General features: G+C 65.1%; 1 protein-coding gene across 1 annotated transcript; it reads right to left on the minus strand.

The window, feature by feature from the left end:
* Positions 1–10,628: 10,628 nt before the first annotated feature.
* Positions 10,629–15,963, minus strand: LOC138917069 (collagen alpha-1(I) chain-like). The gene is made up of 2 exons (XM_070231442.1): positions 15,690–15,963; positions 10,629–15,240 (listed from the first exon to the last, which is right to left on the minus strand). Exons 1-2 carry the CDS (start codon positions 15,819–15,821, stop codon positions 10,651–10,653), a joined length of 4,722 nt encoding a protein of 1,573 aa, XP_070087543.1. The 5' UTR covers positions 15,822–15,963; the 3' UTR covers positions 10,629–10,650.
* Positions 15,964–16,543: the final 580 nt, after the last annotated feature.

Genomic DNA, 16,543 nt, shown 5'->3' on the forward strand with positions numbered 1-16,543 from the left:
CGCACGAACGTCCAGAGACGTCTTGAGCGAGACAGGAGCCCGCCTTTGCGTCCAGGGCGCTCCTTGCGGGCTCTGCTGAGGCTGCGGCCCCGGCAGATAGGCAGACAGCAGAGAAACATGCTGCTCCTTCTAGACGAGTGCTAGACGAGTGAGCTGTTGGGGGCTGTCTCTAGGAGCTGGGTGCCTAGAGACCAGGGTTCCAAGTTCTCTTGGGCCCAGTGAGGTCGCTGCCTGGGGTCCCTTCCCTAGGCTTCCTGCTCACACGAGACCTCCCTAAGGGCCCCCTGGGCCGCTGACGGCTCACCCTCCATCCCAACACCACGGCCATCCACAGTTGCACCAACACAGCCCACCTCACCGTCCCCGAGGAGGCCTGGCTCGAGTCAGATGCCAGCGTTGGGGACGCAGAGCTGGTCAGACCTGGCTCCTCCTTCTTGCCAGTGATGTCCCCCTGGACAGCCATGTGCCTCTCAGGGCCTCCCCATGCCCCCATGTGTGCAGTGCGGGTCCTTCTAGTACCTACTTGCTAAGGGTGTCTTCAGGTGTCTAGACCTATCAATCCCTCTAGCGCCTGTCAACCCATGGGCCGCTACCCCGTGGAGCTCCTGCCCAGACTTAGCACGGGAAGGGTTCCCCAAAGGGCTGGGCGGGACAGACAAGACAACTCCAACAGACCTGGGGCTGCTCTGGCATCTGGGAAAGGCACTGCCCCTCCTGCCTGTTTCCCAGTGTCCCCAGGGAGCGTTGTCATGAAATGCTGTTCAGACATCATCTCCCTCTGGCTCACAACCTTCCGGGGCCTCCTGTTAGGTTCAGACTCAGGTCCAACGGCCTCCTGTCCGCCTCTGTGCGTGGGAGACCCCAGAATGGCTCCCAGTGTTCCCACCCCCTAGCCACACATCTTATGTGATCCGGCCTCCTCGCGGGGAAGGAACTGGGTTCCAACCAGTAGAATATGGCAAAGGGACGGGATGTCCCTTCCAAGACGGAGTTCAGGACATGTCTGTGGCTTCTGCCTGCCGCCCTCTCTCCTGTGTTCATTCTCTCTCCATCTCTCTCTCTCTCTCTCTCTCTCTCTGTCTCTCTCTGTCTCTCTGCGTCTCTCTGGGCCTCTGTGTCTCTCTGTGGGGCTGTGTCATTTTCTGTCTCTCTCAGTCTCTCCCGGTCTCTGTTTCTCTGTCTCTTTCTCTCTCCATTTCCGTCTCTTCTTCTTTGTCTCTCTGTCTCTCCTCTCTGGCTTTCTGTCTGTGTCTCTCTCGGTGTTTCTCTCTGTCTCTCTGATCCGTTGTTCAGGAGAAGCAAGACGAGATATTAGGAGCTGCGCTTGGTGGCCCTCGTGCAAAGAGCTAGCAGAGGGTCCCGGCTCCCAGACGGAAAAGACTCCCAAATCCATCCAAATGGCGTCCTGCCGATAGTCGGGCAGTGGTGTCCGAGACAGCCCCCGCCCCTCTAGCCTCCGTTGAGCCTGCAGCCTCAGCCTCCCGGGAGACCTGGAGGCAGAGGTTCCTAGCAGAGCTGAGCCTGGATCCTGGGAGAGAAACGAGGAGGTGGTGCCTGTTTGTTCTCACGAGTACTAAGTCAGGGTCGTGCTCACACCCAGCCTAGACAGCTAGGAGCTCCTTCCAGGCCTGAGTCTGGCCCTGCCCTCCTCCCCTCCAGCCTCCTCTCCTCCCCAGCTCTCTGCAGCCACTCTAGCTCCTTTCTCACCTCCTCTCGGCCAGATTCCCTTGCGCCTCCGAGTGTCTGGCCCTCGGAGCTTCCCTTGGCACACTGCTCCCGGCTGTGTGCAGGGCTGGCTCCTCGTGTCCTTCTGCTCGTGGCACCAATGTCCGCTCAGAGGACTTTCGACCCACCTCAGGGCTGCAGGCCCTCCCTCCAGCACCCTGCTTCCTTGCCCTCTAGCACCTGCGCGTCTTTACCACATGGGTTTGCTTCCCTCACTTGGTCCCTTCCCCTTGCAGGCGGTGAGGTCCTGGAGGACACGGGCCACGTGAGGGCTTTCAGAACCGCCCCCAGGCTCACACCGCGCCTTCCCAGAGTGAGCGCAGGGCCACAGCAGCTGAAAGAAGGGGATGACCTCAGAGCCCCCTTCCGCCTCCGAGCACCTCCCATCGTGGCCATGGGCGCCAATCATGAAAGGTACCTGTTGCTTTGGCCAGGGGAACCCCCAGAAGCACCGCTGAGTGTACCTTCCCTCTTCCAGTTACTCCTCTGAGCACGAGCACGAGTGGCCACCAAGCCCCTGGTGGTCAGGCCCAGCATTGCAGCAACAGGCGGGAAAGCAGGCCGTGAAAGACACACCTCGGTTCGGGGCCTGGAGGCAGCGGTTCCAGCAGGGCCCAGGGCGCAAAGGAGAAGGCCGTGCAGGCTCCGGGGGTGATGTGAGGGACCTGCGAAGCCTCTCTTGCTCCCTCTCTCCCTGCACTGGCCCCGGCGTGTGCACTTTCCCCACGAGGCCTCCTCACCGCAGCCAGGGCACTGACTCCACTCCACGTCCAAATGAGGACCCCGAGGCTCCAACAAGGATGGCCTCGGTCCTGCTCTGCAGAGGAGGGGTCCTGTGCTCTGCCACGTTCTGCAGTAGCCAGGTGCCCAGCCCACCTACAGCTCAGGCTGCCCTCTGCCCAGAAAGGCCTCGAGGGACTAGAAGGCCCAGTCCAAGGCCTCGGAGCACGGTGGGTCATGGATGGACAACTGAGATCGATAGACTCTTCTACCAGCTTGTGGGGTCCTTGGAGTCACTCCTCTAGGCTCCTCAATTGACGGAGGAGTAACCTCAGGCCTTCCATCCACTAGCCCCTTCCACACTGGGGGCGGGGACATCCTCCATCCAGGTGCCCAGAGTGGTGGACACAGGACCCCAGACCTTGTCAGGCATCTCTCCTCCTCATGCTGCAGACCTGGGCATGTTGCTAGGGGACTGGAAAACCCTGGGCCGAGGCAGAGCCACCTCTTTCTTCTTTCCAGCTGTCACCTCCCCAGTGTGCACTCCCCTCCTGACCCCCACCCTGGGCAGGCAGAGTGTGTGTGAGTGTGAGAGTGAGTGTGCGCCCAGGTGCGGATGCCCAAAGGAAAGGGCCCCCAATGGGAGGGCGTGGACAGAGGTCCCCCAGGATCTTAGGGGCTCTCCTTCCCAAGGCCAATCTCCTGGGACGCTAGAGCTGGCCCAGGGGCCTGGAAGCCTCGCTTCTCCTCCGGACTCTGCCCACCTCGTGGGCCCAGGGCCGGTCCCTGTTTCCCCTGGCCTCAGCTTCCCAACTGTCCCGTGAGGGTTGCGCAGGAACCGCATCAGCCCTGCTCGGCATGGACACAGCCCTGGCCTCCTGCCCCCCTGGGTGTGGCGGGGCTCCCAGTCCTCTCTCGCTCGGGGCAGCCGGGCCTCCTGTCCCCGGCCAGGCACACAGAGCAGCCCTGCCGGCAGCACACGTGGGGGTCCCCGCCCCCAGCACGCCTGTGGACCACAAGAGGCTCCTGACACGGCTGCTTTCGATCAGTGCTTCTGAAAATATTGCATGATTCCACTGATAGGAGCCATCCAGAAAAGATTGACCAAAACCTGCCAGAACACAGAATAGGCGTTGTCAGGGAGCCAAGGAGGAATGAGGCATGAGCGCTTTGGGAAAAGGCTTCCCTTGTGGAGAAGGGAATGTCCAGCAAGCGGACAGTGGTGATGGAGGCCGAGCATTGGGACTGTGCTTAACGCTCGGGAATTGTACACTTGAAAAGGAGAAAATGCGGAGTTCTTAAAATATAAATAAATTTATTTTACAATTTACATAAAGACCAAAGAAAGACAAGAAAACGAGCAACATAAACGGCTACACAGACATACAGGGGAAGCAGGGAGAGGAAGGGAGGTCGTGGTGAGGGAGCATGTGGAAGGGATGGGTCAGGAGCTGGGGATGACTGGGGTTGGAGAGTGAGCTCTCCCGGGGACAATGCTGGGGCCTGAGCGGGCTCCAGGGCTCCAGGAGGCTCTGGAGCAGGGGATGGCTCTCCCTGCTCCCTGGCGACCACTTCAGCCTGCCCCGGGGCACTGGCAGGAGCCGGGACAGGGGATGGCTCTCCCTGCTCCCTGGCGACCACTTCAGCCTGCCCCAGGGCACTGGCAGGAGCCTGAGCAGGGGATGGCTCTCCCTGCTCCCTGGCGACCACTTCAGCCTGCCCCGGGGCACTGGCAGGAGCCCGAGCAGGGGATGGCTCTCCCTGCTCCCTGGCGACCACTTCAGCCTGCCCCCGGGCACTGGCAGGAGCCGGGGCAGGGGATGGCTCTCCCTGCTCCCCGGTGACCACTTCAGCCTGTCCCAGGGCACTGGCAGGAGCCGGGACAGGGGATGGCTCTCCCTGCTCCCTGGCGACCACTTCAGCCTGCCCCGGGGCACTGGCAGGAGCCGGAGCAGGGGATGGCTCTCCCTGCTCCCTGGCGACCACTTCAGCCTGCCCCCGGGCACTGGCAGGAGCCGGGGCAGGGGATGGCTCTCCCTGCTCCCCGGTGACCACTTCAGCCTGTCCCAGGGCACTGGCAGGAGCCGGGACAGGGGATGGCTCTCCCTGCTCCCTGGCGACCACTTCAGCCTGCCCCGGGGCACTGGCAGGAGCCGGAGCAGGGGATGGCTCTCCCTGCTCCCTGGCGACCACTTCAGCCTGCCCCGGGGCACTGGCAGGAGCCCGAGCAGGGGATGGCTCTCCCTGCTCCCTGGCGACCACTTCAGCCTGCCCCGGGGCACTGGCAGGAGCCAGAGCAGGGGACGGCTCTCCCTGCTCCCTGGCGACCACTTCAGCCTGCCCCGGGGCAGTGGCAGGAGCCGGAGCAGGGGATGGCTCTCCCTGCTCCCTGGCGACCACTTCAGCCTGCCCCGGGGCACTGGCAGGAGCCCCAGCAGGGGATGGCTCTCCCTGCTCCCTGGCGACCACTTCAGCCTGCCCCAGGGCACTGGCAGGAGCCGGAGCAGGGGATGGCTCTCCCTGCTCCCTGGCGACCACTTCAGCCTGGCCCCGGGCACTGGCAGGAGCCGGGGCAGGGGATGGCTCTCCCTGCTCCCTGGTGACCACTTCAGCCTGCCCCAGGGCACTGGCAGGAGCCGGAGCAGGGGATGGCTCTCCCTGCTCCCTGGCGACCACTTCAGCCTGCCCCAGGGCACTGGCAGGAGCCAGAGCAGGGGTTGGCTCTCCCTGCTCCCTGGCGACCACTTCAGCCTGCCCCGGGGCACTGGCAGGAGCCGGAGCAGGGGATAGCTCTCCCTGCTCCCTGGCGACCACTTCAGCCTGCCCCGGGGCACTGGCAGGAGCCCCAGCAGGGGATGGCTCTCCCTGCTCCCTGGCGACCACTTCAGCCTGCCCCGGGGCACTGGTAGGAGCCGGGGCAGGGGATGGCTCTCCCTGCTCCCTGGCGACCACTTCAGCCTGACCCGGGGCACTGGCAGGAGCCGGAGCAGGGGATGGCTCTCCCTGCTCCCTGGCGACCACTTCAGCCTGCCCCCGGGCACTGGCAGGAGCCGGGGCAGGGGATGGCTCTCCCTGCTCCCTGGTGACCACTTCAGCCTGCCCCAGGGCACTGGCAGGAGATGGAGCAGGGGATGGCTCTCCCTGCTCCCTGGCGACCACTTCAGCCTGCCCTGGGGCACTGGCAGGAGCCGGAGCAGGGGATGGCTCTCCCTGCTCCCTGGCGACCACTTCAGCCTGCCCCGGGGCACCGGCAGGAGCTGGAGCAGGGGATGGCTCTCGCTGCTCCCTGCCGACCACTTCAGCCTGCCCCGGGGCACTGGCAGGAGCCGGAGCAGGGGATGGCTCTCCCTGCTCCCTGGCGACCACTTCAGCCTGCCCCCGGGCACTGGCAGGAGCCGGGGCAGGGGATGGCTCTCCCTGCTCCCTGGTGACCACTTCAGCCTGCCCCAGGGCACTGGCAGGAGATGGAGCAGGGGATGGCTCTCCCTGCTCCCTGGCGACCACTTCAGCCTGCCCCGGGGCACTGGCAGGAGCCGGAGCAGGGGATGGCTCTCCCTGCTCCCTGGCGACCACTTCAGCCTGCCCCGGGGCACTGGCAGGAGCTGGAGCAGGGGATGGCTCTCGCTGCTCCCTGGCGACCACTTCAGCCTGCCCCGGGGCACTGGCAGGAGCCGGAGCAGGGGATGGCTCTCCCTGCTCCGCTGGTTCCATGAGATCCGGCTGCATGGCTCCTGCCCGAGTCTGAGGAGGGTCTGGCTCTCCCTGCTCCCATCCTGGCGCGCCGCTTGTCTCCTGCCCTTGTGCAGGAGCTGCTGGAGGTGATTGTGCTCCCCGCACACGGGCTGGGGCCTGTGCTGGCTCTGATCCTTGTGCAACAGTCCCTGAGGACGGCAGCCTTTTCCCCACGCCTGCCGCTACGCTGTTCCTGCCCAGCTTCTCCTCCCTCGGGGAGCTGGACTCCGTGTCCCGAGTGGACCTCTGCAAAGACAGTGACCAACAGTCAGCCCAGAAGCATCAGAGCCCTGCTCAGCTGCCCCTGCTCTTTCTTCTGCCCTCTGCGCCTAATGCTCCCACATCAGGCACCACCCTGTGTCTGCGCAGAATTCTCCCCGGGATGAAACAGATAGACCTCAGGGGCTCGGGAGAAACCTCGGGCAGACGGTGCTGCCCGGCACTCCACGCCCCACCCGATCAGCCATGAGCTGGGGTGGGAATGGGCCCGGCCCACCAGGCTTCTAACCCCTCATCAGCCTGCTCCTCCTCGCGGTGGTCCACTCACACAAACCACCCTTCCACACACACACACACATGCACACACACACTAACACACACACACACACACCCAGGGAGGGGACGTAGGGCTGTCCAAGTGGGACCACAGTGGTGGCCTGGCCTGGATTGGCCCACCCCGGGCGTCCCTGTGTTACCTTTGTGTCCCTCCGCACGAACGTCCAGAGACGTCTTGAGCGAGACAGGAGCCCGCCTTTGCGTCCAGGGCGCTCCTTGCGGGCTCTGCTGAGGCTGCGGCCCCGGCAGATAGGCAGACAGCAGAGAAACATGCTGCTCCTTCTAGACGAGTGCTAGACGAGTGAGCTGTTGGGGGCTGTCTCTAGGAGCTGGGTGCCTAGAGACCAGGGTTCCAAGTTCTCTTGGGCCCAGTGAGGTCGCTGCCTGGGGTCCCTTCCCTAGGCTTCCTGCTCACACGAGACCTCCCTAAGGGCCCCCTGGGCCGCTGACGGCTCACCCTCCATCCCAACACCACGGCCATCCACAGTTGCACCAACACAGCCCACCTCACCGTCCCCGAGGAGGCCTGGCTCGAGTCAGATGCCAGCGTTGGGGACGCAGAGCTGGTCAGACCTGGCTCCTCCTTCTTGCCAGTGATGTCCCCCTGGACAGCCATGTGCCTCTCAGGGCCTCCCCATGCCCCCATGTGTGCAGTGCGGGTCCTTCTAGTACCTACTTGCTAAGGGTGTCTTCAGGTGTCTAGACCTATCAATCCCTCTAGCGCCTGTCAACCCATGGGCCGCTACCCCGTGGAGCTCCTGCCCAGACTTAGCACGGGAAGGGTTCCCCAAAGGGCTGGGCGGGACAGACAAGACAACTCCAACAGACCTGGGGCTGCTCTGGCATCTGGGAAAGGCACTGCCCCTCCTGCCTGTTTCCCAGTGTCCCCAGGGAGCGTTGTCATGAAATGCTGTTCAGACATCATCTCCCTCTGGCTCACAACCTTCCGGGGCCTCCTGTTAGGTTCAGACTCAGGTCCAACGGCCTCCTGTCCGCCTCTGTGCGTGGGAGACCCCAGAATGGCTCCCAGTGTTCCCACCCCCTAGCCACACATCTTATGTGATCCGGCCTCCTCGCGGGGAAGGAACTGGGTTCCAACCAGTAGAATATGGCAAAGGGACGGGATGTCCCTTCCAAGACGGAGTTCAGGACATGTCTGTGGCTTCTGCCTGCCGCCCTCTCTCCTGTGTTCATTCTCTCTCCATCTCTCTCTCTCTCTCTCTCTCTCTCTGTCTCTCTCTGTCTCTCTGCGTCTCTCTGGGCCTCTGTGTCTCTCTGTGGGGCTGTGTCATTTTCTGTCTCTCTCAGTCTCTCCCGGTCTCTGTTTCTCTGTCTCTTTCTCTCTCCATTTCCGTCTCTTCTTCTTTGTCTCTCTGTCTCTCCTCTCTGGCTTTCTGTCTGTGTCTCTCTCGGTGTTTCTCTCTGTCTCTCTGATCCGTTGTTCAGGAGAAGCAAGACGAGATATTAGGAGCTGCGCTTGGTGGCCCTCGTGCAAAGAGCTAGCAGAGGGTCCCGGCTCCCAGACGGAAAAGACTCCCAAATCCATCCAAATGGCGTCCTGCCGATAGTCGGGCAGTGGTGTCCGAGACAGCCCCCGCCCCTCTAGCCTCCGTTGAGCCTGCAGCCTCAGCCTCCCGGGAGACCTGGAGGCAGAGGTTCCTAGCAGAGCTGAGCCTGGATCCTGGGAGAGAAACGAGGAGGTGGTGCCTGTTTGTTCTCACGAGTACTAAGTCAGGGTCGTGCTCACACCCAGCCTAGACAGCTAGGAGCTCCTTCCAGGCCTGAGTCTGGCCCTGCCCTCCTCCCCTCCAGCCTCCTCTCCTCCCCAGCTCTCTGCAGCCACTCTAGCTCCTTTCTCACCTCCTCTCGGCCAGATTCCCTTGCGCCTCCGAGTGTCTGGCCCTCGGAGCTTCCCTTGGCACACTGCTCCCGGCTGTGTGCAGGGCTGGCTCCTCGTGTCCTTCTGCTCGTGGCACCAATGTCCGCTCAGAGGACTTTCGACCCACCTCAGGGCTGCAGGCCCTCCCTCCAGCACCCTGCTTCCTTGCCCTCTAGCACCTGCGCGTCTTTACCACATGGGTTTGCTTCCCTCACTTGGTCCCTTCCCCTTGCAGGCGGTGAGGTCCTGGAGGACACGGGCCACGTGAGGGCTTTCAGAACCGCCCCCAGGCTCACACCGCGCCTTCCCAGAGTGAGCGCAGGGCCACAGCAGCTGAAAGAAGGGGATGACCTCAGAGCCCCCTTCCGCCTCCGAGCACCTCCCATCGTGGCCATGGGCGCCAATCATGAAAGGTACCTGTTGCTTTGGCCAGGGGAACCCCCAGAAGCACCGCTGAGTGTACCTTCCCTCTTCCAGTTACTCCTCTGAGCACGAGCACGAGTGGCCACCAAGCCCCTGGTGGTCAGGCCCAGCATTGCAGCAACAGGCGGGAAAGCAGGCCGTGAAAGACACACCTCGGTTCGGGGCCTGGAGGCAGCGGTTCCAGCAGGGCCCAGGGCGCAAAGGAGAAGGCCGTGCAGGCTCCGGGGGTGATGTGAGGGACCTGCGAAGCCTCTCTTGCTCCCTCTCTCCCTGCACTGGCCCCGGCGTGTGCACTTTCCCCACGAGGCCTCCTCACCGCAGCCAGGGCACTGACTCCACTCCACGTCCAAATGAGGACCCCGAGGCTCCAACAAGGATGGCCTCGGTCCTGCTCTGCAGAGGAGGGGTCCTGTGCTCTGCCACGTTCTGCAGTAGCCAGGTGCCCAGCCCACCTACAGCTCAGGCTGCCCTCTGCCCAGAAAGGCCTCGAGGGACTAGAAGGCCCAGTCCAAGGCCTCGGAGCACGGTGGGTCATGGATGGACAACTGAGATCGATAGACTCTTCTACCAGCTTGTGGGGTCCTTGGAGTCACTCCTCTAGGCTCCTCAATTGACGGAGGAGTAACCTCAGGCCTTCCATCCACTAGCCCCTTCCACACTGGGGGCGGGGACATCCTCCATCCAGGTGCCCAGAGTGGTGGACACAGGACCCCAGACCTTGTCAGGCATCTCTCCTCCTCATGCTGCAGACCTGGGCATGTTGCTAGGGGACTGGAAAACCCTGGGCCGAGGCAGAGCCACCTCTTTCTTCTTTCCAGCTGTCACCTCCCCAGTGTGCACTCCCCTCCTGACCCCCACCCTGGGCAGGCAGAGTGTGTGTGAGTGTGAGAGTGAGTGTGCGCCCAGGTGCGGATGCCCAAAGGAAAGGGCCCCCAATGGGAGGGCGTGGACAGAGGTCCCCCAGGATCTTAGGGGCTCTCCTTCCCAAGGCCAATCTCCTGGGACGCTAGAGCTGGCCCAGGGGCCTGGAAGCCTCGCTTCTCCTCCGGACTCTGCCCACCTCGTGGGCCCAGGGCCGGTCCCTGTTTCCCCTGGCCTCAGCTTCCCAACTGTCCCGTGAGGGTTGCGCAGGAACCGCATCAGCCCTGCTCGGCATGGACACAGCCCTGGCCTCCTGCCCCCCTGGGTGTGGCGGGGCTCCCAGTCCTCTCTCGCTCGGGGCAGCCGGGCCTCCTGTCCCCGGCCAGGCACACAGAGCAGCCCTGCCGGCAGCACACGTGGGGGTCCCCGCCCCCAGCACGCCTGTGGACCACAAGAGGCTCCTGACACGGCTGCTTTCGATCAGTGCTTCTGAAAATATTGCATGATTCCACTGATAGGAGCCATCCAGAAAAGATTGACCAAAACCTGCCAGAACACAGAATAGGCGTTGTCAGGGAGCCAAGGAGGAATGAGGCATGAGCGCTTTGGGAAAAGGCTTCCCTTGTGGAGAAGGGAATGTCCAGCAAGCGGACAGTGGTGATGGAGGCCGAGCATTGGGACTGTGCTTAACGCTCGGGAATTGTACACTTGAAAAGGAGAAAATGCGGAGTTCTTAAAATATAAATAAATTTATTTTACAATTTACATAAAGACCAAAGAAAGACAAGAAAACGAGCAACATAAACGGCTACACAGACATACAGGGGAAGCAGGGAGAGGAAGGGAGGTCGTGGTGAGGGAGCATGTGGAAGGGATGGGTCAGGAGCTGGGGATGACTGGGGTTGGAGAGTGAGCTCTCCCGGGGACAATGCTGGGGCCTGAGCGGGCTCCAGGGCTCCAGGAGGCTCTGGAGCAGGGGATGGCTCTCCCTGCTCCCTGGCGACCACTTCAGCCTGCCCCGGGGCACTGGCAGGAGCCGGGACAGGGGATGGCTCTCCCTGCTCCCTGGCGACCACTTCAGCCTGCCCCAGGGCACTGGCAGGAGCCTGAGCAGGGGATGGCTCTCCCTGCTCCCTGGCGACCACTTCAGCCTGCCCCGGGGCACTGGCAGGAGCCCGAGCAGGGGATGGCTCTCCCTGCTCCCTGGCGACCACTTCAGCCTGCCCCCGGGCACTGGCAGGAGCCGGGGCAGGGGATGGCTCTCCCTGCTCCCCGGTGACCACTTCAGCCTGTCCCAGGGCACTGGCAGGAGCCGGGACAGGGGATGGCTCTCCCTGCTCCTTGGCGACCACTTCAGCCTGCCCCGGGGCACTGGCAGGAGCCGGAGCAGGGGATGGCTCTCCCTGCTCCCTGGCGACCACTTCAGCCTGGCCCGGGGCACTGGCAGGAGCCGGGGCAGGGGATGGATCTCCCTGCTCCCTGGCGACCACTTCAGCCTGGCCCGGGGCACTGGCAGGAGCCGGAGCAGGGGATGGCTCTCCCTGCTCCCTGGCGACCACTTCAGCCTGCCCCGGGGCACTGGCAGGAGCCGGGGCAGGGGATGGCTCTCCCTGCTCCCTGGCGACCACTTCAGCCTGCCCCAGGGCACTGGCAGGAGCCTGAGCAGGGGATGGCTCTCCCTGCTCCCTGGCGACCACTTCAGCCTGCCCCGGGGCACTGGCAGGAGCCCGAGCAGGGGATGGCTCTCCCTGCTCCCTGGCGACCACTTCAGCCTGCCCCCGGGCACTGGCAGGAGCCGGGGCAGGGGATGGCTCTCCCTGCTCCCCGGTGACCACTTCAGCCTGTCCCAGGGCACTGGCAGGAGCCGGGACAGGGGATGGCTCTCCCTGCTCCTTGGCGACCACTTCAGCCTGCCCCGGGGCACTGGCAGGAGCCGGAGCAGGGGATGGCTCTCCCTGCTCCCTGGCGACCACTTCAGCCTGGCCCGGGGCACTGGCAGGAGCCGGGGCAGGGGATGGATCTCCCTGCTCCCTGGCGACCACTTCAGCCTGGCCCGGGGCACTGGCAGGAGCCGGAGCAGGGGATGGCTCTCCCTGCTCCCTGGCGACCACTTCAGCCTGCCCCGGGGCACTGGCAGGAGCCGGGGCAGGGGATGGCTCTCCCTGCTCCCTGGCGACCGCTTCAGCCTGCCCCCGGGCACTGGCAGGAGCCGGGGCAGGGGATGGCTCTCCCTGCTCCCTGGCGACCACTTCAGCCTGCCCCGGGGCACTGGCAGGAGCCCCAGCAGGGGATGGCTCTCCCTGCTCCCTGGCGACCACTTCAGCCTGCCCCGGGGCACTGGCAGGAGCCGGGGCAGGGGATGGCTCTCCCTGCTCCCTGGCGACCACTTCAGCCTGCCCCCGGGCACTGGCAGGAGCCGGGGCAGGGGATGGCTCTCCCTGCTCCCCGGTGACCACTTCAGCCTGTCCCGGGGCACTGGCAGGAGCCGGGACAGGGGATGGCTCTCCCTGCTCCTTGGCGACCACTTCAGCCTGCCCCGGGGCACTGGCAGGAGCCGGAGCAGGGGATGGCTCTCCCTGCTCCCTGGCGACCACTTCAGCCTGCCCCGGGGCACTGGCAGGAGCCCCAGCAGGGGATGGCTCTCCCTGCTCCCTGGCGACCACTTCAGCCTGCCCCGGGGCAGTGGCAGGAGCCGGGGCAGGGGATGGCTCTCCCTGCTCCCTGGCGACCACTTCAGCCTGCCCCGGGGCACTGGCAGGAGCCGGGGCAGGGGATGGCTCTCCCTGCTCCCTGGAGACCACTTCAGCCTGCCCCGGGGCACTGGCAGGAGCCAGAGCAGGGGATGGCTCTCCCTGCTCCCTGGCGACCACTTCAGCCTGCCCCCGGGCACTGGCAGGAGCCGGGGCAGGGGATGGCTCTCCCTGCTCCCCGGTGACCACTTCAGCCTGTCCCAGGGCACTGGCAGGAGCCGGGACAGGGGATGGCTCTCCCTGCTCCTTGGCGACCACTTCAGCCTGCCCCGGGGCACTGGCAGGAGCCGGAGCAGGGGATGGCTCTCCCTGCTCCCTGGCGACCACTTCAGCCTGCCCCGGGGCACTGGCAGGAGCCCCAGCAGGGGATGGCTCTCCCTGCTCCCCGGTGACCACTTCAGCCTGTCCCAGGGCACTGGCAGGAGCCGGGACAGGGGATGGCTCTCCCTGCTCCCTGGCGACCACTTCAGCCTGCCCCGGGGCACTGGCAGGAGCCGGAGCAGGGGATGGCTCTCCCTGCTCCCTGGAGACCACTTCAGCCTGCCCCGGGGCACTGGCAGGAGCCAGAGCAGGGGATGGCTCTCCCTGCTCCCTGGCGACCACTTCAGCCTGCCCCCGGGCACTGGCAGGAGCCGGGGCAGGGGATGGCTCTCCCTGCTCCCCGGTGACCACTTCAGCCTGTCCCAGGGCACTGGCAGGAGCCGGGACAGGGGATGGCTCTCCCTGCTCCTTGGCGACCACTTCAGCCTGCCCCGGGGCACTGGCAGGAGCCCCAGCAGGGGATGGCTCTCCCTGCTCCCTGGCGACCACTTCAGCCTGCCCCGGGGCACTGGTAGGAGCCCCAGCAGGGGATGGCTCTCCCTGCTCCCTGGCGACCACTTCAGCCTGCCCAGGGGCACTGGCAGGAGCCCGAGCAGGGGATGGCTCTCCCTGCTCCCTGGCGACCACTTCAGCCTGCCCCGGGGCACTGGCAGGAGCCGGAGCAGGGGATGGCTCTCCCTGCTCCCTGGCGACCACTTCAGCCTGCCCCCGGGCACTCGCAGGAGCCGGGGCAGGGGATGGCTCTCCCTGCTCCCTGGCGACCACTTCAGCCTGCCCCGGGGCACTGGCAGGAGCCGGAGCAGGGGATGGCTCTCCCTGCTCCCTGGCGACCACTTCAGCCTGAACCGGGGCACTGGCAGGAGCTGGGGCAGGGGATGGCTCTCCCTGCTCCCTAGCGACCACTTCAGCCTGACCCGGGGCACTGGCAGGAGCCGGAGCAGGGGATGGCTCTCCCTGCTCCCTGGCGACCACTTCAGCCTGCCCCCGGGCACTGGCAGGAGCCGGGGCAGGGGATGGCTCTCCCTGCTCCCTGGCGACCACTTCAGCCTGCCACAGGGCACTGGCAGGAGCTGGAGCAGGGGATGGCTCTCCCTGCTCCCTGGCGACCACTTCAGCCTGCTCTGGGGCACTGGCAGGAGCCGGAGCAGGGGATGGCTCTCCCTGCTCCCTGGCGACCACTTCAGCCTGCCCCGGGGCACTGGCAGGAGCTGGAGCAGGGGATGGCTCTCGCTGCTCCCTGGCGACCACTTCAGCCTGCCCCGGGGCACTGGCAGGAGCCGGAGCAGGGGATGGCTCTCCCTGCTCCCTGGCGACCACTTCAGCCTGCCCCCGGGCACTGGCAGGAGCCGGGGCAGGGGATGGCTCTCCCTGCTCCCTGGTGACCACTTCAGCCTGCCCCAGGGCACTGGCAGGAGATGGAGCAGGGGATGGCTCTCCCTGCTCCCTGGCGACCACTTCAGCCTGCCCTGGGGCACTGGCAGGAGCCGGAGCAGGGGATGGCTCTCCCTGCTCCCTGGCGACCACTTCAGCCTGCCCCGGGGCACTGGCAGGAGCTGGAGCAGGGGATGGCTCTCGCTGCTCCCTGGCGACCACTTCAGCCTGCCCCGGGGCACTGGCAGGAGCCGGAGCAGGGGATGGCTCTCCCTGCTCCCTGGCGACCACTTCAGCCTGCCCCCGGGCACTGGCAGGAGCCGGGGCAGGGGATGGCTCTCCCTGCTCCCTGGTGACCACTTCAGCCTGCCCCAGGGCACTGGCAGGAGATGGAGCAGGGGATGGCTCTCCCTGCTCCCTGGCGACCACTTCAGCCTGCCCTGGGGCACTGGCAGGAGCCGGAGCAGGGGATGGCTCTCCCTGCTCCCTGGCGACCACTTCAGCCTGCCCCGGGGCACTGGCAGGAGCTGGAGCAGGGGATGGCTCTCGCTGCTCCCTGGCGACCACTTCAGCCTGCCCCGGGGCACTGGCAGGAGCCGGAGCAGGGGATGGCTCTCCCTGCTCCGCTGGTTCCATGAGATCCGGCTGCATGGCTCCTGCCCGAGTCTGAGGAGGGTCTGGCTCTCCCTGCTCCCATCCTGGCGCGCCGCTTGTCTCCTGCCCTTGTGCAGGAGCTGCTGGAGGTGATTGTGCTCCCCGCACACGGGCTGGGGCCTGTGCTGGCTCTGATCCTTGTGCAACAGTCCCTGAGGACGGCAGCCTTTTCCCCACGCCTGCCGCTACGCTGTTCCTGCCCAGCTTCTCCTCCCTCGGGGAGCTGGACTCCGTGTCCCGAGTGGACCTCTGCAAAGACAGTGACCAACAGTCAGCCCAGAAGCATCAGAGCCCTGCTCAGCTGCCCCTGCTCTTTCTTCTGCCCTCTGCGCCTAATGCTCCCACATCAGGCACCACCCTGTGTCTGCGCAGAATTCTCCCCGGGATGAAACAGATAGACCTCAGGGGCTCGGGAGAAACCTCGGGCAGACGGTGCTGCCCGGCACTCCACGCCCCACCCGATCAGCCATGAGCTGGGGTGGGAATGGGCCCGGCCCACCAGGCTTCTAACCCCTCATCAGCCTGCTCCTCCTCGCGGTGGTCCACTCACACAAACCACCCTTCCACACACACACACACATGCACACACACACTAACACACACACACACACACCCAGGGAGGGGACGTAGGGCTGTCCAAGTGGGACCACAGTGGTGGCCTGGCCTGGATTGGCCCACCCCGGGCGTCCCTGTGTTACCTTTGTGTCCCTCCGCACGAACGTCCAGAGACGTCTTGAGCGAGACAGGAGCCCGCCTTTGCGTCCAGGGCGCTCCTTGCGGGCTCTGCTGAGGCTGCGGCCCCGGCAGATAGGCAGACAGCAGAGAAACATGCTGCTCCTTCTAGACGAGTGCTAGACGAGTGAGCTGTTGGGGGCTGTCTCTAGGAGCTGGGTGCCTAGAGACCAGGGTTCCAAGTTCTCTTGGGCCCAGTGAGGTCGCTGCCTGGGGTCCCTTCCCTAGGCTTCCTGCTCACACGAGACCTCCCTAAGGGCCCCCTGGGCCGCTGACGGCTCACCCTCCATCCCAACACCACGGCCATCCACAGTTGCACCAACACAGCCCACCTCACCGTCCCCGAGGAGGCCTGGCTCGAGTCAGATGCCAGCGTTGGGGACGCAGAGCTGGTCAGACCTGGCTCCTCCTTCTTGCCAGTGATGTCCCCCTGGACAGCCATGTGCCTCTCAGGGCCTCCCCATGCCCCCATGTGTGCAGTGCGGGTCCTTCTAGTACCTACTTGCTAAGGGTGTCTCCAGGTGTCTAGACCTATCAATCCCTCTAGCGCCTGTCAACCCATGGGCCGCTACCCCGTGGAGCTCCTGCCCAGACTTAGCACGGGAAGGGTTCCCCAAAGGGCTGGGCGGGACAGACAAGACAACTCCAACAGACCTGGGGCTGCTCTGGCATCTGGGAAAGGCACTGCCCCTCCTGCCTGTTTCCCAGTGTCCCCAGGGAGCGTTGTCATGAAATGCTGTTCAGACATCATCTCCCTCTGGCTCACAACCTTCCGGGGCCTCCTGTTAGGTTCAGACTCAGGTCCAACGGCCTCCTGTCC

This window comes from Equus caballus, chromosome 13 (assembly GCF_041296265.1).
Source record: "Equus caballus isolate H_3958 breed thoroughbred chromosome 13, TB-T2T, whole genome shotgun sequence".
NCBI classification, from domain to species: domain Eukaryota; kingdom Metazoa; phylum Chordata; class Mammalia; order Perissodactyla; family Equidae; genus Equus; species Equus caballus.